The 23,265-nt window shown below is 58.3% G+C and overlaps 1 protein-coding gene across 1 annotated transcript in view; it reads left to right on the plus strand.

Moving 5' to 3' along the window:
- The window catches only part of NTN1 (netrin 1), a 59,385-nt gene extending 36,127 nt beyond the window's left edge, over positions 1 to 23,258 (plus strand). The window contains exons 5-6 of the mRNA XM_029928817.1: positions 9,476 to 9,550; positions 22,875 to 23,258. Of these exons, the coding sequence (XP_029784677.1) occupies positions 9,476 to 9,550; positions 22,875 to 23,203 (404 nt within the window). The 3' untranslated portion in view covers positions 23,204 to 23,258. The remainder of the gene's footprint in view (positions 1 to 9,475; positions 9,551 to 22,874) is intronic.
- The last annotated feature ends 7 nt before the right edge of the window (positions 23,259 to 23,265 follow it).

The raw sequence follows: 23,265 nt of genomic DNA on the forward strand, positions 1-23,265 counted from the left end.
CAAAGGGGCTGGAGCCAGCTGGGTGTCACCCTCAGCCCTGCCCCCTTGAACTGTTCCTCCCTGGCCAGGGTGGTGGTGGTGGGGGACCAGGAGCCCCCTCTCCTGCCCCCAGCAGCTCGCGCAGCCCCGCGGCTCTCCGCCTGGGGACGGACCGCGGTGGCTGGTGGCCCTTGCTCATTACCCCCACCTTCCCGAGCCCGACAGCCCAAAGGCAGAGAGGCAGGGGCGCCGCGCAGAGCAAGGCCTTGGCCAGCTCCCCGCCCTGCTCCAAGGGAGGCACCAGATGCAGTGGCCCTGGTTCTAGCGGGGGGACGCTGGGCGCCGCCTGCCATATGCCGGGGGATGGGCCTCGATCTGGCCAGCAGGCCCGCCCGGCAGGGTTCTGGCACCTGGGACGCACGAGGCAGACCGGAGGGGTGAGCTACCCAAGGTCCGGGAGAGGCCGGGGCGGCTCGGCCGCTGGGTTTGGGCCTGTGGGGGCCCCTCTTGGCTCTTGGCTGTGGGTTGGTCCAGGGAGCAGGTGGGGGGAATAAAAGAGAGGACGGCGGCTCCCGGGAGGAGTCAGGAGGCCGGCCAGCCAGGACGGGCCTGCTGTGAGCCGCAGATGGCAGTCTCCGTGTCCCCGTGTCTGTCCCTGGCAGTCCCCGTCTTTTCGGGGCAGAGGATGGGAGTGGCAGGTGACCGTGGGGGCGTAGGGACCCCTGCGTATCTCACTGTCCTCACCTGTGCCCTAGGTTGGAGCCTCAGAGTGTCCCCACACTGCTCACCCCTCCCTCTCTGCTCCTCGGGGCCCGGCCACCGGTCCAGGCGAGGATGGGACCCTGCCGGGCACAAAACGCGGGGTCGCCTGGTGAATGAGGTCAGGCGACCGGTCTGCAGGGGCCGTGGGTGCTCACCCTCGCGCTGGCTCTTCTGTCAGGTCGAAACAGTAAGATGCCGCCTGTCCTTTTTTTTTTAAAGTTGAAAAATGATCGATTTTAGGTTCTCTCCCATGATCCTTCTGACCGACTTCCACCGTTTTCTAAGTTTCTGCCTGGATCAAGTAGCATCGGATCAAGGCTCCTGCAGACGAGCGCTGTCCCCTTTAGGCTGACGTGCTCACTGACGCTGTCCCAAAAAGTAACGCATTTCATTCAGTGTCCAGGACTTCAGCCTCGAGCTGCATACGGTAGCGTTAGAATTCGTAGAAGGTTCTTTAGACTGTGGTTTGCACTGTTTTTCTCACGGCTTCCTAAAGCGTATCTGGTTTTTCTCTCTTACTCATAAGTATACCTGATGGTGTTTTGTCTAGTTTTGGGTGCTTGTTTGTTGTTGTTGTTGTTTTGTTTTTTAGTTTAGTTTTGGTTTTTTTTTTTCTTTGTTGGTTTGGGGACTTTTCCTGAGAACCATTTTTTGTGGGTGTTTGCAACTTAGTTTTTCTGCTGTTCGGTACCGTTACTTCCTACTTCTGTTGTTAATTGTTCCTTCAGCTCTGCAGATGTTATTTTGCTCACTTTCTAACTTGTAGAATCGAGTACATTTATTTTCATTGTTTTCTGTTTAATAATCCTGTTTATTAGGATGCGGTCAGGAAATGTGGTCTGTACATTTCCAGCTCTTTTGGAATTAATTTAGCATCCTTTCACTGCTTGTGGGCCTGTCCGTGCCTTGTGTGCTTCTAATCCCTCTTTCGTAATATATTTCAAGAAGATGTTATTCCACACAGAACGTTCTCTGTATTTTTATTGCCGGTGAACTTGTTACTTAGTGATGAACCTAACTTTAAAGAAGCTTACAGCTTCTTCTTTCAATGTCGTAAGCTTCAAAAACCTACTGCTTCAGGGGCGCCTGGGTGGCTCAGTTGGTTAAGCCTCTGACTTCGGCTCAGGTCAGATCTCACGTTCGTGGGTTCGAGCCCCGCGTCAGGCTCTGTGCTGACAGCCAGCTCGGAGCCTGGAGCTGCTTCCGGTTCTGTGTCTCCTTCTCTCTCTGCCCCTCCCCCTCTCATGCTCTGTCTCTCTCTGTATCAAAAATAAATAAAACATTAAGAAAATAATTAAAAAAACAAAAAAACCTACTGCTTCAGGGGCGCCCAGGTGGCTGTCAGTTGAGCGACTGACTCTTGATTTCAGCTCAGGCCAGAATCTCATGATTCTTGAGTTCAAACCCCGCATCTGGCTCTGTGCTGATAGTGCAGAGCCTGCGTGGATTCTCTGTTTCTGCCTCTCTCTCTGTCTCTCTCTCTCTCTCCCCTCTCTCTCTCTCTCTTTCTGTGTCTCTCAAAATAAATAAACTGGAAAAAAAACCCCAAATTGTTTCATTTAGTTATGTGCCTCTGAAACTGTTATGTAATATTTTTTTCCATTTATTTATTTTTGAGAGAGTGAGACAGAGTGCAAGAGGGGGAGGGGCAGAGAGAGAAGGAGACACAGAATCCGAAGCAGGCTCCAGGCTCCGAGCTGTCAGCACAGAGCCCAGTGTGGGGCTTGAACCCATGAACCGCCAGATCATGACCTGATCTTTTACACATTTCCTATAATTTATTTTTATTTTTATTTTTATTTTTTAAGTAATGTCTGCACCCGATGTGGTGCTCAAACCCACAACCATGAGATCAAGAGTCACATGCTTGGTACACCTGGGTGGTTCTGTTGGTTAGACATCCAACTCTAGTTTCAGCTCAGGTCATGATCTTATGGTTCATGAGATCGAGCCCCACATTGGGCTCTGTGCTGACGTCACAGTGCCTGCTTAGGATTCTCTCTCCCTCTCTCTCTGCCCCTCCCTTGCTTGCTCTCTTTCTTTCTCAAGATAAATAAATAAAAAAAAGAGTCACATCTACTGACCTTTTCAGACAAGTGCCCCCAAATTACCTATAACAATTTCCTGTCTTCTCTGGTGCTTTGTGGTTGCCTTCGGGTTTTTTTGAAAGCACTATTTGATCTTATGGCTTTTATTTGTCAGAATCAAGCATGAAACAGCATCTCTTAATTTCTGCCTACTTCAGACTAAGAGTTGTATCCCCACCTCATTCTACTGCTGAGTCTTTGTTAGTATGATCTAAAATTTCAGACTGTTTTATCATTATTATACTTATATATTCTTATATGTACTCATGCGCTGATGTTCCCTTTCAAAATGTAAAAATTATTTTGAGGGGCACCTGGGTGGCTTAGTTGGTAAATAGTCCGACTTCAGCTCAAGTCATGATCTCAGGGTTTGCGAGTTCAAGCCCCACATCGGGCTCTGTGCTGACAGCTCAGAGCCTGGAGCCTGCTTTGGATTCTGTGTCTCCCTCTCCCTCTGCCCCTTCCCTGCTTGTACTTTGTCTCTCTCTCTCAAAAATAAATAATAAACATTAAAAAACTTTTTAATTGTATTTGCCTTCAGTTTTAGAACCAAATACGAAATGTCCACATGGGCCGGTTACAGAGCCCATCACCAGCACATTCATACTGTATGATCTCATCAAGACTCACCAAGACTTCCCCCTCTTAAACTCTTACTTCATTTCATGGTTGTTTGGGACACATTCTCAAGTATCTCCCTCAAAAAGGATACATGATTGGAATATTGTCTGGGACCTTTCACACTGAAGAATGCCTTCTGTTCTTGGTGGCCTGCACACATATCAGTCTAGCTGGGTATAAAAATCCTAGACCAACAGACTTTCCCCCCCTCAAGACCTATGAGCATTGCTCCATGGTCATCTGGCTGACTTGTTGTTGGTTTTTCATCCATATAGAATTTTTTCTTATCCTGGTATTTCGTATTTGGCCAAAGACATGTCTGGGTGTTAGTCTCTCTTCCTTGATGTTTTTCCAAAAAGTCTGTGAACCTTCTTTCTGTGTGTATGTAGGTCTGCCTTTAGCTCAAGTCGATCTTTGATTCTTGTTTCTATTTTACTTGACTTCTGCTGCATTTCCAGTCTCTCTTCTATCCTTACCACTTTCTCTTTTGTAGTTTCTGTGTCTTTATTCTTTTTCTCTAGAATTTGCGAGTTTCTCCAGTTTATTCTGAGTGTTGGAATCCGGTTTTTCCAGTATCATTTCTTTTTACTACTTACAACTCAGAGTTTTTAGTGTTTGTTTATTTAGAGCACAAGCAGGGGAAGGGCAGACAGTGAGAGGAAGAGAGAGAATCCCAAGCAGGCTCCATGATGTCAGCACAGAGTCTGACATGGGGCTCGATCTCACCAACGCCAAAGTGGGTTTTAATGGTGCTACTGAGATTTTAGGTTTCGGCCTTGGTTCCAGGTTTCCCGGCTGTTCTCTCTCTCCTGTGTCACACTCTGTACTGTCGTACGTGACAACCTCTTCGGCTGAGAGTAGTCTTCCCTTACAGTTTTCTTCCTTAACTGCACTGAGGTGGTGTCTTTAGCCTGCCATGCCCACACAGTTACATGTGGTCTGTGGCTGTTTCCGAGCCGTGGCAACGGGGTTTGAACCCGTGTGATAGAGTCCGAATGGCCTGCAAAGCCTAAAATATTTGCTGTTTGGCACTTTGCGAAAAGGAAAAAGTCGCAGATCCCTCTGCTGGTGTGACAGCTGGATTTCCATCTCAGCTCAAAGCCAGATGGCAGGGGCCCTACATGCAGCTCTGTCCCCAGTCCCCGGGTCCCACCAGGTTTTCCCTCCACTCGCTTTTGCTCTGTAGAGATGGTATCCTTCTGTCTACACTGCCTGGTCTCCTCATTCTCTGCACTTGTGACCTTGATAAAAATGCAAGCTCAGAGGCTCCTGGGTGGCTCAGTCAGTTTGGGCGGCTCACTCTTGATGTTGGCTCAGGTCATGATCTCACAGGTTCGAGAGTTCAAGCCCCACATGGGGCTCTTTGCTTAAGGAACGGAGTGTGCTTGGGATTCTCTCCCCTTCTCTCTGCTCTCCCCCTGCTTGTGTGCTCTCTCTCTCAAAAGTAAATAAAACATTAGAAAAAAAAATCCCTCTCCCTGGAGGAGGGCCCCACTGCCAATCCCCCACCCACTTCCTGCCCCTTTGTCTTCTGGTGGTTTCGCCTCTGCGTCCTCTCTTTTTTCAGCTGCTCGTCAGACAAAAGGCTGCATCTTGAGGTAAAACCTGGGACACGTTTTGCTTGTTTCCCCACCATCTGCCTTTAATTAATAGAGATTGCTCCCAGACTCCAACATTGGGTCATCTATCAGTTTGGTTTTTGGCATTCGTGTGAATTTTCTTTTCTTTTCTTTTTCCTCATCCTCTTTAGAGCTACTTTGGAACAAAACAAGGAGAGGCTCCATGGGTGCCTGCCAAGTAGATGCGCCATTCTGAAGGCGTTGGGGCTGCGTGTAAAAGTTTGTCCGTCCTGAAGCAGGCTCCGGGGCTCTGTGTGTAGTTGATCAGAGAAGGAAGTGCAGGAACGTTTTCCCTACCCAGGGACCCCTTGCCCGTGACCTCAGTTCTCTGGAATACAACCCAGACGCAGGGCGTGCGAGTAGCCATTAGCTGCCACGGTGCCCGGGTTCTGGACGTCGCTCACTTTACCCAGAGGAGAGCGCTTCCGTTTCCCTCATTCTGGACACTTCTGTCTGGGTCTCTGCATTCTTAGCCCACAACCAGATTGGAATCAGCACCTCTGAAGGGGGTTGGGGAGATTTTGCGACAACAGGCACACGGACCTGAGACGTGTTTCTGAGGGGTGGTTTCACCCAGGTGGCTCAGTCAGTAAAGCGGCTGGCTTCAGCTCGTGGTTTGTGAGTTCAAGCCCCGCGTCGGGCTCCCTGCGGACAGCACAGAGCCTGCTTCAGATCCTCTGTCCACTTCTCTCTCAACCCCTTCCCCGCTCACACGTATGTTCTCTATCTCTCAAAAATAACAAATTTTTTAAAAATTAAAAAAAAAGTGTTTCTGATGGACCGAAAGGGAAGACACAGGACCCCCGCCCCCGCCCCCCCTGCACTCACCCTGCCACTCACACACCAAAATGAAAGCAACGACAGCTATGAATGCCTACCAGTGCCTGGCAAGAGCAGGCACTTGGCGTTCTCTGGGAGCGCCACCCACTTCGAATCAACAGCCATGTCTCTGGGCCTTTCCTCTGCCAGTCTGGGTGCCCTGGGCACCGTGTCCCTGCCTCCCACAGCTATATTTGGTTCCAAGAGTGGTTCCTAGGGCTCTGGCTGCATATCAGACTCACCTGGAACTTTAAAAATTAGGACAGTGGCGCCTGGGTGGCCCAGTCGGGTAAAGGTCCGACTTTGGCTCAGGTCATGATCTCACGGTGTATTCGTGGGTTGGAGCCCAGTATTGGGCTGAGGGCTCAGAGCCTGAAGCCTCCTTCGGATTCTGTGTGTGTCTCTCTCTCTCTACCCCTCCCCCCTTTTGTGCTCTGTCTCTCAAAAATAAAACAAACCTTAAAAAATTAAAAATCAGGACTTGCCGGGGTACCTAGGAGGCTTAGTTGGCTAAGCACCCAACTCTTGATTTTGGCTCAGGTCATGATCTCACAGTTCATGAGGTCAAGCCCCACCCTGGGCTCTGAATTGACAGCTAGGAGCCTGCTTGGGATTCTCCCTCTCTCCTCTTTCTGCCCCTTCTTGGCTCTCTCGCTCTCTTAAATAAATAAATAAATAAATAAATACTTTTTAAAAAGTCAGGACATGCCCCCTAAACCAGTGAAATCAGAATGTCTCGGGGGCGGGACTCAAACTGTGTTTTTTAACGTGTCTGGGTCATTCCACCCAGAACTGGGGCGTGAGGAGGGGGAGTTTCCCGGCCAGCCCTCCTTATCTCTGACTCGGGGCTGATTGTCAGGGTGGAGGGCCCTGCCACATGCGTCCTGGGTAACATCGAGGGGCTGCCATGGAGGTGCGACCTCTTGACAATCATGGCGGCCACCGAGGCTTGTCAAGTGGGTCTCATTAGGCAGCGATGGAGGCCACAGGCTCTAAGACGGTTTCTGTCCCAGCTGCATGCTTGGCACTGGAAGGAAGCGCTGTAGGTGTCCCCAGCAGGGAAGGGAGGGAGCGAGGGGTGTGGTCCGGCCACCGTCTCTTCAGCCCCACGGTGCGGAACTGACTTGAGGCGGGTGTTCTGGAACCTTCCTGAGCCCTGGTTTCCTGCCTTTCAGGTGATTCTAGCACTGCTGCCTGGGCTGGTGCTCCAGGGGCTGAGACGGAGTGGGTGTGTCTGGACCCGGTGCAGGGGGAGGCAGGGGTGGGGTATTTCCTGCCCCCGGGACTGTTGGACCTTCGTAAAAATAACAAGGAAGCTGGGAGAGTGGATTCAAGGCTGCCCCAGGAATGAGGTCACCCAGCCCTGCTCCTGTTCCAATTCGCTGGCCGAAGTGGAGAGGGCAGGGAGGGACTTGGGCCAGCTCGCTCAGGACCACAGGGACTTGCACACAACCTGGGTTCAGCTGCGGTGGTGGCTTTGCTGTGAGCGTCATCTGTCCCTGAGCTGGCAGGGATGTGGCCAAGAGCAGCCGTTCCCACGGGCGAAGTGCATTGTGGTGCCGGTGCCCCTGATGTGTGCGTTCGGCCACCATCACCTCACATTGACCTCCCGGGCTTGGCCAAAGAATGCAAGCTCTGCACAGTCCAGCCCCTGCGTCCCGAGAGGTCCTTGCTGCGGTTACCCGCTAGCCAGCACTGTAGCTGGCAGTGCCCTTGGGCGGGGCCTCCTGGCGCATGGGCAGGTCCAGGGGCTCAGACCACAGGGCAAGAGGAGGGGCTGCTTTTCTGCCCCATTTCCCAAGATGGGTTCCTAGCCTGATGCCCCAGGAAGCTGGCTCAGGAGGCAGGAGGGGGCGGCCAGACCTGTGGCCCCAGGGCAGTGGCATGGAGCTGTTTTTACTTCAGCTGAGGCATAGTCAGTGAATTCCAGAACCTGAAAGGGGGCATCCACCTCCCACAGGACCAGAGGCTGACTTTAGCGAAATCTCGGGAAATTTCAGGAAATCTCCGAATATTCTCTTGTGCCTCTCGAGGCCATGATGTGGGGAGAGGGGGCAGACGCACTGGGAGGCCTGTCTCGCCGCTCTGGCTTTGTCCTGGGCGCCACCCAAACCATCGCTTACCCCACCTTGGCTTTGGAGTTCCCCCCTGCTGCGTGAGGGACTATGTGTGTTCGTGGGCGGTCCCCTCTGTGTGCGTGTCTGTCACTGCCCTGCACGTGTCTGCCTCTAGCCCAGGCCCCGTCCCACCAGCGGTCTGCATGTCCCTAGCTCTGAGCATAATGGCCCACATTTGAGGGACTCCAGTGGTGTTCATGGAGACGCAGCAAGGCATAACCACGTGTGATAATTGTGCAGTGTCTCGGGTCTGAGTTCAAGGCCCAGCCTGGGCACCAGGTCCCCGAGATGCACTGGGTGCGTGGTCCTGGGTTTCTTTTCTTTTTTTTTTTTAAATTTTTTAAAAGTTATTTTTGAGAGACAGAGACAGCACAAGCAGGGGAGGGTCAGAGAGAGAGGGAGACACAGAATCCGAAGCAGGCTCCAGGCTCTGAACTGTCAGCACAGAGCCTGACGCGGGGCTTGAACCCATGAACTGTGAGATCTGACCTGAACCGATGTCAAATGCTTAACCGACTCAGCCCCCCAGGTGCCCCAGGCCTGGGTTTCTTGTCCACAGCATAGGAATATCACCCACGTGTCAAAGACTGACTGTAAGGACTGAGCGAGACCAGCGTGTCAGGCGGTGGTGCAGGGCGGGCGGAGTGACTCCTTGGGCCCCTCCCTCTGTGCTGTGCTAATGTGGGTGTCACACTGGGACCTAGCAAAGGAATTGCTTCGCCAGAGCAGGGTTTGCTGGCGGGGAGAGGGCGTGGTTGGGCCGAGGCTGGAGGTTTGCTTCGGGTGGACAGAGGCCCGATCTTGGCAGGCCCCGGGCCCCGCACATCCCGCCGGGCTCGCACTGCGGCCCCGGGAAGCCCCCCGAAGTGATACCCGGCGGACGCAGGCCCGGCAGCCCTGGCTCTCAGCAGTAGGGCCCATTAGAACTGAACTCTTCTCCGTGGAGCATTCTATTTGCACACTCCAGTGGAGTGGGCACCAAAGGGGCTTTCTAATGCTTCATGGGCTGCTAATTTCCTCCGTGACCTCTTTTGTTGGGGCTTGACCCCAGCCAGAGGCTCCACGCCATGAAAGCCAGCGCCTGACACAGGCCCAGGGCACGGGGTGACAATGAGGCCTCTATCGGCTTTAATCAGGCTCCAGTTGTGTCTTAAGAACAGGGTCTGGGGAATCCGTGTGGCGCTCAGAAGCCCTGGGTGGCACAATACAGAGCCCCCCGCATCCCTCACAGAGGCCAAGGGGGGCTGCAGGGGGCGGAGGAGGGATTCGTCAGGCCCGAGCGGGGGGAGTCGGCCGGGGGCCCTTTGTCCCAGGAGCCTCTTTAGAAGGCCAGGCCTGCCCTGAATGGCCGGCCTGCTCGCCAGGCCCGAGGGCATCACAGGCCCCTGGGTCTGTGGGGAGGCCGGCCTCCCACTCGGCCTGCAGCCTATTCAAGGCCGCCTAATTAGGTTTTGTCTGTTCTCTCCTGCAGACTGTGATTCCTACTGCAAGGCCTCGAAAGGGAGGCTGAAGATTAACATGAAAAAGTACTGCAGGAAGGACTATGGTGAGTGTGTGTCCCTGGTCTGGGGGGGACGGCAGGGCCGCGGGACCAGCCGGGAGCGGGGCCCCGGCGCAGGTGGCCCTGGCTGCGCGGCTGGCCGCCGAGTCCCCGTGACTGGCCAGGGACCCGGCTGGCGGGATCCGACGTCCAGGGAGCTTGCCCCCTCTTCCGCTTTGGTCCTCGGAGGCGAGGGGCGCGAGGGGCCGCGGGGTGCGAGGGCTGGGATTGGCGTCCAGGCCAGTGGGGCTCCCCCGGCGGCTGGGACTCCCCGGGCTAGCCTCTGGCTTCAGTCCGCCCTGGAGAAGGGGGGATAGAGCTGTGTGGCCGCAGACTAGTCACGTTACCTGTCTGGTCTCAGATGCCTCATCCATGCTATGTGCGTCCGTTGCTCAAAGGGAGGTTCTTCAGGAAAAGGGGTGGGGGCTCCATGGGTTCAAAACTCATACTCCTTTTTTTAAAACGTGTATTTATTTTGAGAGAGAGAGAGTGGGGCAGGATCAGAGAGAGAGGGAGAATCCCAAGAGGGCTCTGCACTGAGAGCCCCATGCAGGGCTTGAATTCACAACCTGAGATCGTGACTTGAGCCGAGATCAGGAGTTGGTGCTTAACGGACGGAGCCCCCCAGGCGCCCCTAGAACTTGTATCTCTGAAGTTCTTTCCAAAGGCTGACTCTGCAAGGCTAAGGTGGGCTTGGGAATCTGCCGGGTGAAGGGTGCGCGGCCAAGTCTGATGTGTCTGAACTTGGAACGCAGCCGCTGGGGTGCTGAAGAGGTGTTGTGGCCGGGTGCTTTGGGGCTGACGGCCCCCTCCCCCCCAGAGCCCTCAGGCCCCCTTCACCGAGAAGGGGTGACCCGGCCCCGCACTCACTACACAGCATCCTCCCCGCACCCCTGAGAGCCTCAGTGCTAGCCCGAGGCCTGGGCTGGCTGCACACCACGTGATGCAGGGTCAAGGCCTGACTTTGGTTGGTGGTCATGGTTGGGGGAAGCCGGTGGGGAGCCTGCAGGAGGTGAGGGAGCCCCCAAGGCCCCCGGGGCAGATGTGTGCAATGAGCTGGGGGGCAATTCAGAGCCTGCCTGGCCAACAGAAGTCCCGAGAGGGTCTGCAGGCTGGGCTGGGGAAGGACCTGCACAGAGATGGGGCCAAGGCCCCTGTCACCTGGCCGGGAGGTCACTGGAGCCTGGATGCAGGCCCAGAGCCCCTGAGCCCAGGCCTGGTGCCTTCCACTGTCCGGCCCTCCCCCCAGAGCTGGTGGGCCCGGCTGTTTTGGGCGGAGGCTGGACCTCCTCTTCCTGGCCGAGGACAGTCCACTATGCCCACCCCTGGCCACCGCCTCCCCATTCCCTGTGGGTTGCCGGGTCCCGTCTGTGCCTCTGCAATTGGCCCCCCAGAGGCAAGTTCCCCACCCAAGGCCTCGGCAGCCCTGTCATCCCCCTCCCACCCCAGCCCTGCTCTGGCTTCTCACTTCTGTCCGGGTTTCCAGGTCTACCCCCAGTCCTCCTGTGGGACCCGCGCCGCGTCGCTTGCTCCTCTGAGCCTCAGTTTCCTTGTGTGCAGCGTGAAGGCGGTGCACCTGCCGGCTGTGTCTGCAAGCGGCCAGTGCAGGGAGGGTGCCTGACGGGCTTCCAGGGAGGGGCAACCTCTGCGCCCCTCTGCTAGTCGGCGGGCAGCTGGGCAGGAGGGAACGGGAGGGAGGAAGAGCAGGTGGAAGACAACCTTGGTCTGTTCCTTCCTGACCCCAAGGGCATCCAGCTAGGTCTTAAGTGGGTCTTTTATTATTATTATTATTTTTAATGTTTATCTATTTTTGAGAAATGGAGAGAGACAGAGTATGAGCAGGGGAGGGGCAGAGAGAGAGGGACACAGAATCCGAAGCAGGCTCCAGGCTCTGAGCAGTCAGCACAGAGCCCAATGCGGGGCTTGAACTCACGAACTCTGAGATCATGACCTGAGCTGGAGTCAGAGGCTTAACTGACTGAGCCCCCCAGGTGCCCCATCCCGGGTCTTACCTGGGTCTTACCTGGGTCAGCCATTTGAATCAAATGCAAGGTTTTTTTTTCCTCTTCAATAAGGATGGTGGGCGGGATCTTTTAGCATAATGAAGTGAACAAGGAGGCCCACAGGAATTTTGAGAATTCCTAAGACTAGCTCATTCTCCTCCGCGTGAGTGTGTGTTCACACACCCACACACATGCGTGCACACCCCACCCTGGAGCCCAGAGCACAGTCCCAGTGACCCGGCTGCACTCCGCCCCCCAGTCCACCTGGCTCAGAAGTGATCAGGCCATTAGGGTCTCCATTCCAGACCTTCTGGGGCCCACAGTACCTTCCCCCAAACGCCTCTGCCTTCCGCCAGAAAATAACAGACTTTGAGATGGATTAAAGGTAAAGGAGCTGGGCCGGGAGCCGCCTCTGAGTCCCGGTGACAGCACAAGCAGGGGCCCCAGGTAGGGCCCGTCCTCCCCTCTGGGCGCATGCTTCCAGGGCATCCCAGTGGTCTTCTGAGGGATGAGGGCTCAGGCTGGAGGCCCAAGGGTTCCGTCGTGGTCCCAGGCCTGGGGACAAGCGCGGGCTGTCCCCCCAGGCGCAGAGAGCCAGCGGTCTCATAACCGGATTGCAAGCTTTGTAGAGAATCTTCCCTGTATTCTGCAGGGGCTGTGGCCCCCAGATAACGTGAGTGGGGTTGCCCCTCCCCTCCCAGGGGCGGGCCTGGGCCAGCCCAGGGGCACGAGGAGCAGGAGGGACCCGGCCTGGGGACGGGCGGCTAGGCGAGGCGAGGCGGCCCAGGCCCAGGAGGACGGGGGAAGGGGTCTCTGAGCGGCCGCGGGCTCCCTCCCTGCTCTCTGACTGACACCCGGCAGGGAGCCAATTAGAAAACACGTTTCCTTCGCTTACAGCCTGTGCTGGTGTTCCAGAAGCTGCTAATTAGTACCTTGGGCTTGCCGCCCCCCCACCCCCAGGTGACCAGCAGGCCCCAGACCAGCTCCTTCGTGCCAGAGGTCATGGACCTGGGGCCCCACTGACCCGGGCAATGGACAGAAGGCCGGGGGGAGCAGGGCAGTGAGAAATGACCGGTGGCCGGCTTGGGATGTGCTGTCTTGTCCCGTGTCGTCCCAGGCACGTTCCTGATGCAAGGGGACCCCGCGTGGGTGGGGGGGGGGCGCCACGCAAGGCAGGAAGGCGTGGGGGCGGGGGCGGGCCTCAGGGCCTCCAGCCACGCTTCTCACATCCAGACAGAGCCCACGACTTGGGAGGGGGCAGCGGCCCAGGGTCTGGGGGCACAGGTCCCTGACTTGCTGTGGGACTTGGACAGGAGGCTTGCAGCCCAGGCCTCAGGTCCCAAGTCTGTCAAATGTCGGTGTCACCAAGGGGACATGACACCCTTTGAGAGGAGACCGGATCAGGACAAGGTGCCAGGCGCTGGGTCCTCGGGGCAGGGGTGCGTGGTGACCTCTCCTGGGGCCACCCCAGCCCTCTGTCGCCCTCTAGGGGGATCTGGCTCACCCTGCGGGTGCTTGAGAACGCGGGCAGCTCGGAGAGGGGCGTGGTTGCCGGAAGACAGTTTCCAGTATCCGTATCTTCCTATCTTCCGGTGTCTTAGCCTCCCTGCGGGTCCTCGGGACCACCTCGCCTGGGCGGGGCTTGGTGTGCGGGTGCGCGTGTGACACCGCGTGTACACACATGTGACAGCATGTGTGCACTGTGGTACTGCATGTGTGTGCGCATGTGTGACAGCATGAGTGTGCTCATGTGCAGATATGCGTGTGTGACTGTGCTCACGTGTGTGCGTGCATGTGTGCACAAGTGTGTGGGCGTGAGTGGGTTCCTGTGAGTGCGCAATGAGTGTGTACCAGCATGTGGGTGTGCAAATGTAGGTGTGCTCACGTGACAATATGAGGATGTGTGTGTGTTCCTGTGAGTGTGCTGTGTGCTTGTGCAAGTGTGGGCGTGAGTGGGCTCCTGTGAGTGTGCACATGTGTGTGACAGCATGTTGGTGTGCTAGTGCAGGTGTGCTCATGTGATAGTATATGAGCCTGTGCGTGTATATGTGGAAGTGTGAGTGTGATAGCATGTGTGGCTGTGCATGTGTGATAGTGCGTGAGCATGTGTGTGTGTGATAGCATGTGAGCGTGTATGTGCTTAATGTGAGCATACATGTTGGTGTACGTATGTGGTATGAGTGGGCATGTATGTGAGCACGCACAAGTGTGTGAAAGCGTGTGTGTGCACACGTGAGTACGTGTGTGTTAGTATGTGTGCGTGTCCTCGAGTGACAGTATGTAGGGTGCACGTGGGACAGTGCATGAGTGTGCTTGTGGGGCAGCATGTGAGGGTGTGCATGTGGGTGTGCGTGTGTGCACAAGTGTGAGCGTGCATGTCTGGCGGCATTGTGAGCGCTTGTGTGACAGCATGTGAGTGCATGTAAGGGAGTGCATGCGCAGGTATGCTCTTGCAGGTGTGAGTGTGGGCATGTGTATGTGAGTGGGCTCCCGTGAGTGTGCACATGAGTATGTGACAGTGCATGGGTGTGCAAGTGTTGTGTTCCTGTGTATGATTGGGCTCCCGTGAATGTGCTTTTCGTGTGCACAAGTGTGACAGCATGTGGGTGTGCAAGTGTGGATGTGCAGGTATGGCCGTGTGTGAGCATTGTGTGTCCATGTGTGCGTGTGACCACGTGTGGATGTTCAAGTGTAGGTATGTAAGTATGTATATGAACAGCGTGTGTTCCCATGTGTGCATGTGTCTGTGTGATAGCATGTGTGGGTGTGCTTGTGTGAATGTGCACAGAGGTGCGCACATGTGTTGCGTGTGAGTGGACATGAGTGTGCACGTGTGAGTGTATATGTATGGCAGCCTGTGGGTGTGCCGTAAGTGTGCATGAGAGAGTGTGGGTGCTGCTCTGACAGCGTGGTGTGTGTGCGCACGTGTGAGTGTGTGAGAGTGCATGTGTGCGTACACGTGTTCACCACAGCCTGGGAAGTCCTGCCCCTAACCCTCAGCCAGCTCCTCTTTGCACACCCACGAGCACCTGGGCACTGAGCTCACAGATGGGGAGGAGACCAAGGCTGAGCCCTCAGGGAACTTACAGTCGGGAAGGTGAGAACACCCAAGGTGGACGTGCAGGCATCGTCCAGCCTGGGGCGGGCACCAGCGGGGCACGGCCCGTTCTCTGGGAAGGCTTCCTGGAGGAGGGAGCCCCAGCAGCTGCTGCTCACGGGGCAAAGCAAGGCTCCCAGGCAGAGGGAGAAAGGCGTTGGGCGCAGAAGCGGAAACAGGCGGGGGGCAGGGGCCGGGTGGACAGACAGCTTACATTCTGAAAGGTGAGATCATCTCGCTTTTGCCAGTTCTTGGAAAAATTATTCGTTCCCAGAAATGTTTATTAGTCACCCCTTTTGTTGAAAGACATTTTGGCACCGCCAGATGGAAAAATCAAAATGCTTCTCACAAGATGATTTGGGTCCAGTATTCCTCCTCTAAGATCCCGCAAGGATTATTTCTGAGGTGCAGTTCAGAAGGGGACACTGTTGGCATCTGTGGGGAGGAACCAGGCACGCCTGCTTTCTCGGGCGCCGTGCTTGAAGAGGGCCTGGGACCTCAGTGGACCTCTGACTTGCATCAACACACCCAAGTGTGCTCTGGGACCTCTGGGGGGCATGGAAGCCATCTCGCCAGGCCCCGGATGGGACACCTCATTGAGCCTCACCTTTGCTGGCCACAGGACCCTTGACTCTCCACTCCTGGTTAAGCCAGACACATCCTGCTGGGGAAGCCACCGGGAGTGGTCACCATGGTGTGCGGGTGACTATTGGAGTGATGGAGTTGGTGTGATGGACAGTGTGGGGTGGACGGGGGTGCTGATGATGGCCATGGCCATGTGGGGGAGGGAGGTCATGGGCAGATCCATGATGGGAGGGGAGCCCAAGCTGGCCATGGAGGGGTGTGTGTGTGATGTTGGGGGTGGGACGCTGGGGACATTGTGGCCGAGCCTGGCTCTGGTCGAGCTGCTCAGGCTGGAAATCAGATGGGTTGGAGGTGAGTCTCCTAACTCGGGCTTCTGTGTGTCTGACCAGCCCCAGGGACACGGAGCCTCTTGGCAAATGACAGCATCTCCGCCTCTTAACCCTCTTTCCCCTTCCCCTTCTTGACCTTCACTTCAGTAGCTATGTCTGGGATCAGGGTCAGTCGGTTGCGGTTCGGAGCCTGGACAGGTTGCCGACCCCGTCCTAGAAACCCAGTTCCTGTGTCTATCGCGTGCTGTGACCTTGGGGCTTGGGTGTGGGTACATGTGCTAGAGGAGCACCTTGGGGGCCGGTCCCCAAAGGAAGAGCTGTGCAGGGAGCCTGGCTGAGGCTGGGAGACGTCACCCCCGGCCCCCAAAGCGTCGCCCGCTGTTCCGGGGAGCAGGACACAGATGCCAGCAGCACATGGCGTGGTGTTGCAGAGGCCGCCTGACCCTTCCCTGAAGGTCACCGGCCCCCTGGGGATCCTCCGATTTCCCCAGCCAGATGTGACCTCCGCTCCCCCCACCCCCAGAGCGCCAGCCCCATATGGAGGCCAGATGCGGAGCGGCGTCCACGTGAGTTAGGCTGAGGTCGAGGAATGCGAGTGACCACCGGGTTGGGCAGGGTGTGCCCATGGGCCCCAGTGACAGCTTGACAGAGGAGCCCCTAATCCTGCAGGGGGCTGCGCTGCCCTTACCAGCGGGGTGCCTCTGTCCCCAGGGAGTCCCCAGCTCTGGGGCTCCCCCCGCTGCCCTCTCTCCTCCCGCAGCTGCCTGCACGGTGCGGAGCCCCAGAGGGGCCTCCGGGCGGGCTCCTTCCATTTTCTTTTCTCAGTTTCCTCTCCTCTGAGCGTCGTTTTGTAGGAAGGAGGGGAGGTGGGGAAGGCTGGCTAGTGTAAGGTGTCTCCTCTCTCCTCCCATTTCACAGATGGGGATGCGGAGGTTGGAGGGGTGGCAACGGGGATCTGTCCGAGGTGCCTGGATTGCTGGGGCCCAGTTGGGAATGGGGACACCTGTGAAGGGTGGCCTCATCTTCTGCTCACTGGGGGCCCGTCTCCAGGGTCACGAGCACTGCCCACACCAGTGCACGGCTCAGATAGGTGTTTCCCCACCGTAGGGTGGCTCTGGTGGTCCTCCCTCTGCCGCTCCACTGGGCTTAGTGCCTTTGGCATGGAGGTCCCCAGCACGTGGGTCACGGTCCTGGGGCTCCTTGCCCAAGGCCTGGGCTGTCATCTTCCAACACCTGCCTGTGTACGGCCCGGCGGGGACTGGCGATCGGAGCAGGCGGCGGGGCGTGGGGCGCGGGCCTGGGAGCACCCTTCCAGGCACTCACAGCGCCTGCGCGACTCCCCCCGGTGAACATGGCTGGCTCGGGAGCACCCCAGGCCCCCGGTGTTGTGTTGGATCCTGCCTGCTTGCCATTTCAGGGCCCGAGGCCCCGGCTTCCAGTTTTCCTGGGGAAGGGGGTTGCATCCTTTGGGCATGGGGTGACGTAGGAGCCGGGTGTGGTGTGCCGAGGGTGCCCGGTGTGCAGGTGCAGGGCCTGTAGCGGAGGGATGCCCCCACTCCAGGGCTCCAGCTGGCGACAGAGCTGCCCTTTGAGCTCCTGCTCCTGCAGAGGGGCTTGCTGGAGGCCGCAGGTCCCGGAGGGACCAGGGGGTGATGAGGGGCCTGGACTGAGGCCATATGAGGGGAGGTTGGCCCTCCTGCCTTGCCCTGCTTTGGAGGTCAGGACCCCATGGATGCACTGGGCAGGGTGGTGCTCATTGCCGTGCCTCCGGAGCTCTGGCCACATCTCGGGGGCGGGGTGGCTATCCGGTTCCTCCTGCCTGGGAGAGGGGGCCCCACTGGGCGGGCAGTGCTCAGGTCCACTCTCCTGCCTGAGCCTCTCGCCATGCAGGGCGCGGCTGGTCCCCGATCCCTTCTCTCATGTGAGGGCGGGAGGTGGGGGTGCAGGTGGCCGGGCCAGACTGGGACCACTTCTCAGGGACCAGGGCTGCCAGATTTTGGCTCTCTGATTCCCGGGGATCCCTGTGCAGTCAGATGGCTCCAGGCACCTGACCCCTCTCCTCTCCCTAGAATGGAGCCTCAGCACCTCAGGGGAAACTGAGGCAGCCTTCACATCCTTGGGCTTGTGTGGGTGTGGCAGGAGGGGGCAGCCCTGGGAATCCCGAGGACCCCTGTTGGTGGCAGTAGCTGGTGGCCTGCCCCGGCCACAGCCAGCCTCCAGCTCACCGCCTCATTTAACGGAAGAGGCCGTGACACCTCATCTTGGGTGCGTCGGCTCGGCCCAGATGCCCTGCGCCCCCGACCCCGTGCACTTGCTCCGGCCCCCGCTGGCAGCCAGCATCTCTGAGAACAAGACTTGGCTGTGTTCGGCGGCCCCTTACCTTCACGGGGGCCTGGGAAACATGTGGTCAGAGCTGCATTTTATAAAAGCAGCTGCGGCCCGTGACACACTCTCTGTACCAGGAGATTTACGGGGCTGCATGGTTTTAATGGTTTCTGTGGGGCTAGTGTCCTCCCCCACTCGTCCTGGCCGCTGTCTTGGAGACAGATGGGTGACAAGCCTTCCCTGGCTGGACTGGCCCAACAGGAAGGTATGGCAGGGCGGGGGGAGGCCCGGGGCCGGCCACCCAGGCCTCCCTGGGAGGGGCAGCTGCTGGGAAGCCCTTGGGGCCCCTCCCTGAGCAGCCCATAAATCCCGGAGACCTCCAGGCAGCAGGAAGCCTCCCCGCAGAGGTGTCCCAGGGCTCAAGGCTTATGGGTAGTGGAAGATGGCTGAAGGCCCTCCCCCCAGAACCCCTCTCCCTCGGACCCCCTTCCCCAGAGCCCCTCCCCCAGCAGATGAATGGGCGACAGCTATGTGCCCTTTGCTGAGCAAAGAGTTTTCCTAGAATCAGGCCCAGGCCGGGAGCTTTGACGCCAGCAGGAGGTCCAAAAACCTGCAAGCAGGGACATAAGGCTGCCTGGAGCTGTTTCCTGCCACGCTGGCTCCTCCCTCCGAGGGCCCAGAGCTGACAGGCCGTGAGGGTCCTGGGCCAGGACCGGAGCTGGGGAGGCAGGTTTGGGCTGATGAGCAGGGCTGCCTGCTGTAGGGCAGCGAGGGCGCAGTGCCTGGAGCTTCCCCTCCTCAGAGTGCTTCTGGGGGCCTGAGAATCCCCTGGCCTGGGGGGAGCTCTGGGGAGGATGGCAGAGGTCTGCTCCTATAGAAGGGCACGGGGTGCCCCACCCAGCAGCCCAGAGGACCCCCAGGGCTGCTCCCCGCCAGCTCAACCCTGACCCAGGCTCTTACTGCTGATTCTGGCCCAGGAGCCTGGCCTGGCCCTCAGTCCCCCTCTGGTCCCCTTGGAGTCTCGGGATGGAGAGGTTCGTGCCCCTGCCTGCCCAGGAGCAGGCTTGAATTAGAAGAGAAGACAAGTCATCCAGCCCTGCTCTGGTGGCTGCTAAGTCCTTCCTGTGACCCCGCTGTCCGCCTTGCTCGCAGCCTTGCTAACGGAGCTCTTTGGCTGGCTGCAGACATGGGGCAAGTCTGGGACGCCAAGGCCAGGAGACCAAGTGTGGCCTGGCCTGTAGGACTGGGGCGTCAAGGGGCCAGCTTCTCGCTCCCTGGAGCCTGTGAGCTCTCTGCTTGCCTCTCCAGAGGCATCCTCCCCACTCTGCAGCCCGCGGGTGCCCCAACTCGGACCTTCCAGAGCCGATCTCACCCCTCCCTGCCCGCGGGCTCCACTTCCCACACCCCGATGCCTGCCTCTGTCTGTGCACAGAGCGGGGCTCCGGCCCATGAGCAGTGTTGCATGGCCTCAGCCGGGGGCCCGAGGCACCAGCAGCCTGGGGGCCACCTCCCCCTGGCAGCCAGCATCTGCCTCCGAGAAGGACCACTGTGGCTTTGTGGCCAGGTCCCTCTTCCCGCAGGCTGGTCCCAGCCCGCTTCTTAGCGTCCCAGGCTGATCTCACGGCCTGCCTTTCCGGAGGTAACCCTGTCTCTCTTGTTCCTAAAGGCAGGATGGGGACCCTCCCCTGATCCCCCACATTCTGCCCTTGCTGGGGTCACGTGAGGACTTGGGCGCACAGACAGCGGCGCGGGCTTAGGCATCAGGAGGGCTGAGGCTAACTGGCCGGGAGTGAGCGTCGTGTGGGTGTCAGGGGCACAGCCTCAGGGAACGGGGTCCTGGGATGGGCGGGGGAGGGGGGTGGCCAGGAGACCCCGGTCATTCCGGGCTCCTGGCCAGCAGGGCCAGCGGGCCTGGCGCTGGGCTGTGCCGGGTGTGCTCCCGGGCCTGCGGAGCGGGTCTGCCTGAGGTCACCGTTTCAGTGTGTATTTTGAATATTTTCAGCTGTGTGTGCGCTGCAGGGACTTGGCCCGTGCGCTGCGTGTGCGGCTCATACTTGGTGGGCTGTGTAATGTGTGGAGGCGTCGCCAAGGGCAGCGGAACTGTGGATGTTTTCCAGGATAATCACATGCATACTCCGGCCACCCGCCCCTGCCTGCGTCGTCCCACTGCAAGGCCTTGGAGCTACTGGGGGGGTGGGGAGGAGGAGGACCTGTGCCCACCGCTTTGGCCCCCGAATTCTCGGGGCTGGGTCCTCAGTGTTAAGCGGATCCCCGCCGTCCCCGGCCAGCATGGGTTGGCTGCTCTGGGTGCCCTGCCCATTGTTCCAGGGAATTCCTTGAGGGGAGAGAGACCCCCCCCCAGACCAGGGAAAGTGGGGCAGGGGTCTCGAGACCTGCTTTGCGAAGGGCATGTTGTTGCAGCTGCGGGGAGTGGGAAGGGTCCCTGGAGGGCCAGCCCAAGGCCTGACCTTGTCCGGCCTGCTCTCTCTGGCTTCTCCGTAGCGCAGCTGGGACAGTTCACCCGGGCTGCCGGCACCCAGTACTGCAGACTGAGCTTAAACAACGGAAATGTATCGTCTTGCGGTTCTGGGGACCCGGAGCCCGGGAGCCAGGAAGGTGGCTCTGTTGGCGTCTCTCCTTGGCTGCCTGCTGTGTCCTTATGGGGTCTTTCCGCTGCGCGTCTGTGTCCTGACCTCCTCTTCTCATGAGGACACCAGTCATGCTGGATTAGGGCCCGCTCCAACTTTGTCATAATTTCCTCTGTTAAGGGCTTGTCTTGGGACGCATGTGGGGTGGGGGGCGGTTAGCGCTACAGCATATGAATCTGGGAGACACAGTTGAGCCTGTAACACCTACAGACGCTCAGTGCCTGGGATCACAGTCCCATTCTCCAGGGTCCCCCCCTCCGCGGGCGGGGGCGGGGCCCGGCGGGGGTCGGTGGGGGTCGGTGGGGGTCTGCCCTCCCACATAGGGAACAGTGGCATCCTGAGGGAGGCTCATTGCATATTCAGCTCAGTGCCACGGAGAGGAAACCGGGGTTCCCAGGGATGCTGGCTCCCCACCCCCGTCGCTCAGGCGAGGGGCACTCAGTTGCCACGGTGACCCCCGGCTGCACACACAGTTCAGCCACTCCTGCAGGCTGGAGGGCTCCCCACCCCGCCTCAGAGTTCACACTGAGTGTGGAGTCCCTTGGTGACGAAAACATGGAAACGGTTGCCATGGCAGCCATTCTTTGGAACCCTCACACTGGAGTGCAAAGTTCAGGATGCCCAGGAGCCGCTGAAATGAAAATATGGGAAAAACCTGCCACTTCCCTCGCCCCCAGAAGGATGGGCGGGATGGAGTTCGTGGGGATGGAAGGGGAGCACGGGCCCCCCAGGGGTGAAGGGGGCTGAGCAGGTCCCAGAGACCTTGAGAGAGGCTGGCCCGGCCACATGTAGGTTGGCAGAGGGTGACTGATCTGTATTCCCTGGGGACCTGTCCTCGTGGCTGCCGGGACCTGCCAGTGACTCAGTTTCTTAAGCTGTGATCTGCGGCTGCTTTTCCAGAAGGGCTCAAGCCCACTCGCCCGCCAGGGCAGTCTTCAGCCTGGTGCAGAGGTGAAGGGTGCAGGGAGTGGCCAGTGGGCTCAGCAGGGGGGACGTCCCCTGTTCTGGCCATGGGGGTGGGGAAGAGGACCAGGTTTTCCTTGGTGGGTTAGTGCACAGAGACCCCTCCCTTTATCTGCTGCAATGATTGTGTGTCCCCCCAGTGATTCCCCAGCTGGACCCTATAGGGCTCTGCTAACCTGAGGTGCGCTAGCCAGAGACGTCTGCCATCATGGTTGTTTGGGAACCCAACACATGAGTGTACACACACACACACACACACACACACACACACACACACACAATGTGTAGATTGAAGGCTCTGAAAAGTCCCGCAGTAAGGAAACCTCTTGACTTTGGTTAACCCACAATTTCACAAACACGTTTGAACCAAGTTCTGCCACCCCCACCGCTTTTTCTTAAAAAAGCACTTCCTCCTTTTACGATACCTAATATCGTGCAGAAAGGACATTTATTAATGTTTACTAGGGCCCTGACAGTTCCAAGTGTATTTCCTGCAGCAGCAGAGTCAGCACCACCTGGTATTTTGTGGGAGGCATGCTCTGGGGCCCGGCCCGGAGCCACAGAATCAGAAACTGGGGTGAGGCCACGTGTGTGTGACAGGCCCTCCAGGGGATTCCGGTGCTGGTGCCACTGGGGTAACCCATGTACCGGCGAGGAAATACTGGCAGAGAATTCGGATTGGGGGGATAGCCTGGGGAACTGGAGAGGGTCAGAGGGAGGGAGGCAGCTGGGCAGGGGTGGGAGGTGAACTGTACAAGGACCCTGGAAAGGGCACTCTGGCCCCCGGAAGGACAGGTTCATGGCACATTGCCACCAGGCACTGGGATCCCATTATGGTTTTCTGAGATTGGGTCCAGGGCAGGGTTGTGTGTCTGGTCCTGAGGCTTGATGCTAAGTAACTAGAGCCTTTGGAAAGGCCGCGGAGGAAGGTTGGGGGGTTCCCACCCAGCCTGTGCGGAGGGGCCCCCACTGCTCTCACAGAAGACACCTGTCCTGGGCAGCAGGCCCTGCCCAGAGGGCTTGGAGGACAGGTGGCCAGTTCCTATAAGCTGCTCTGGCCTTCTGGACAGAGGAGGCTGGTGCCCACAGGCATCGATGGGTGGCAGCTTCAAGCCGGGCATGGGTGAGGCTTGTTGGAGCAGCAGCCCTGGTCCAGGCATGGCAGGTGGGCTTCCAGATTCAGCCTCAGGCACCCACCATGTGTTCCCCAGTGGGGTAGCCTGTGCAGGCACTTTCCAATTGTGGGTCTCGTCTTCACCATCAGGTGGGCTGCCCCATCCTCGGCTTGAGGGGGGGGTGGTCACAGGAACCAGGCGGTGGGGTCGGGGGCCCAGGTGGCACTTGCCAGTGGTGCACTAGCCCGACTATGCTTCCTTGCAGCGGTCCAGATCCATATCCTGAAGGCGGACAAAGCAGGGGACTGGTGGAAGTTCACGGTGAACATCATCTCCGTGTACAAGCAGGGCACAAGCCGCATCCGCCGCGGTGACCAGAGCCTGTGGATCCGCTCCCGGGACATAGCCTGCAAGTGTCCCAAAATCAAGCCCCTCAAGAAGTACCTGCTCCTGGGCAACGCGGAGGACTCGCCCGACCAGAGCGGCATCGTGGCGGACAAGAGCAGCCTGGTGATCCAGTGGCGGGACACGTGGGCGAGGCGGCTGCGCAAGTTCCAGCAGCGGGAGAAGAAGGGCAAGTGCAAGAAGGCCTAGCGCGGAGGCAGTGGCGCGCCGGGGGGCGGGGCCGAGCGCGAGCGCGCTTTCCCGGGCTGGGG

The sequence above is a fragment of the Suricata suricatta genome, chromosome 17 (genome assembly GCF_006229205.1).
Source record: "Suricata suricatta isolate VVHF042 chromosome 17, meerkat_22Aug2017_6uvM2_HiC, whole genome shotgun sequence".
Lineage (NCBI taxonomy): Eukaryota > Metazoa > Chordata > Mammalia > Carnivora > Herpestidae > Suricata > Suricata suricatta.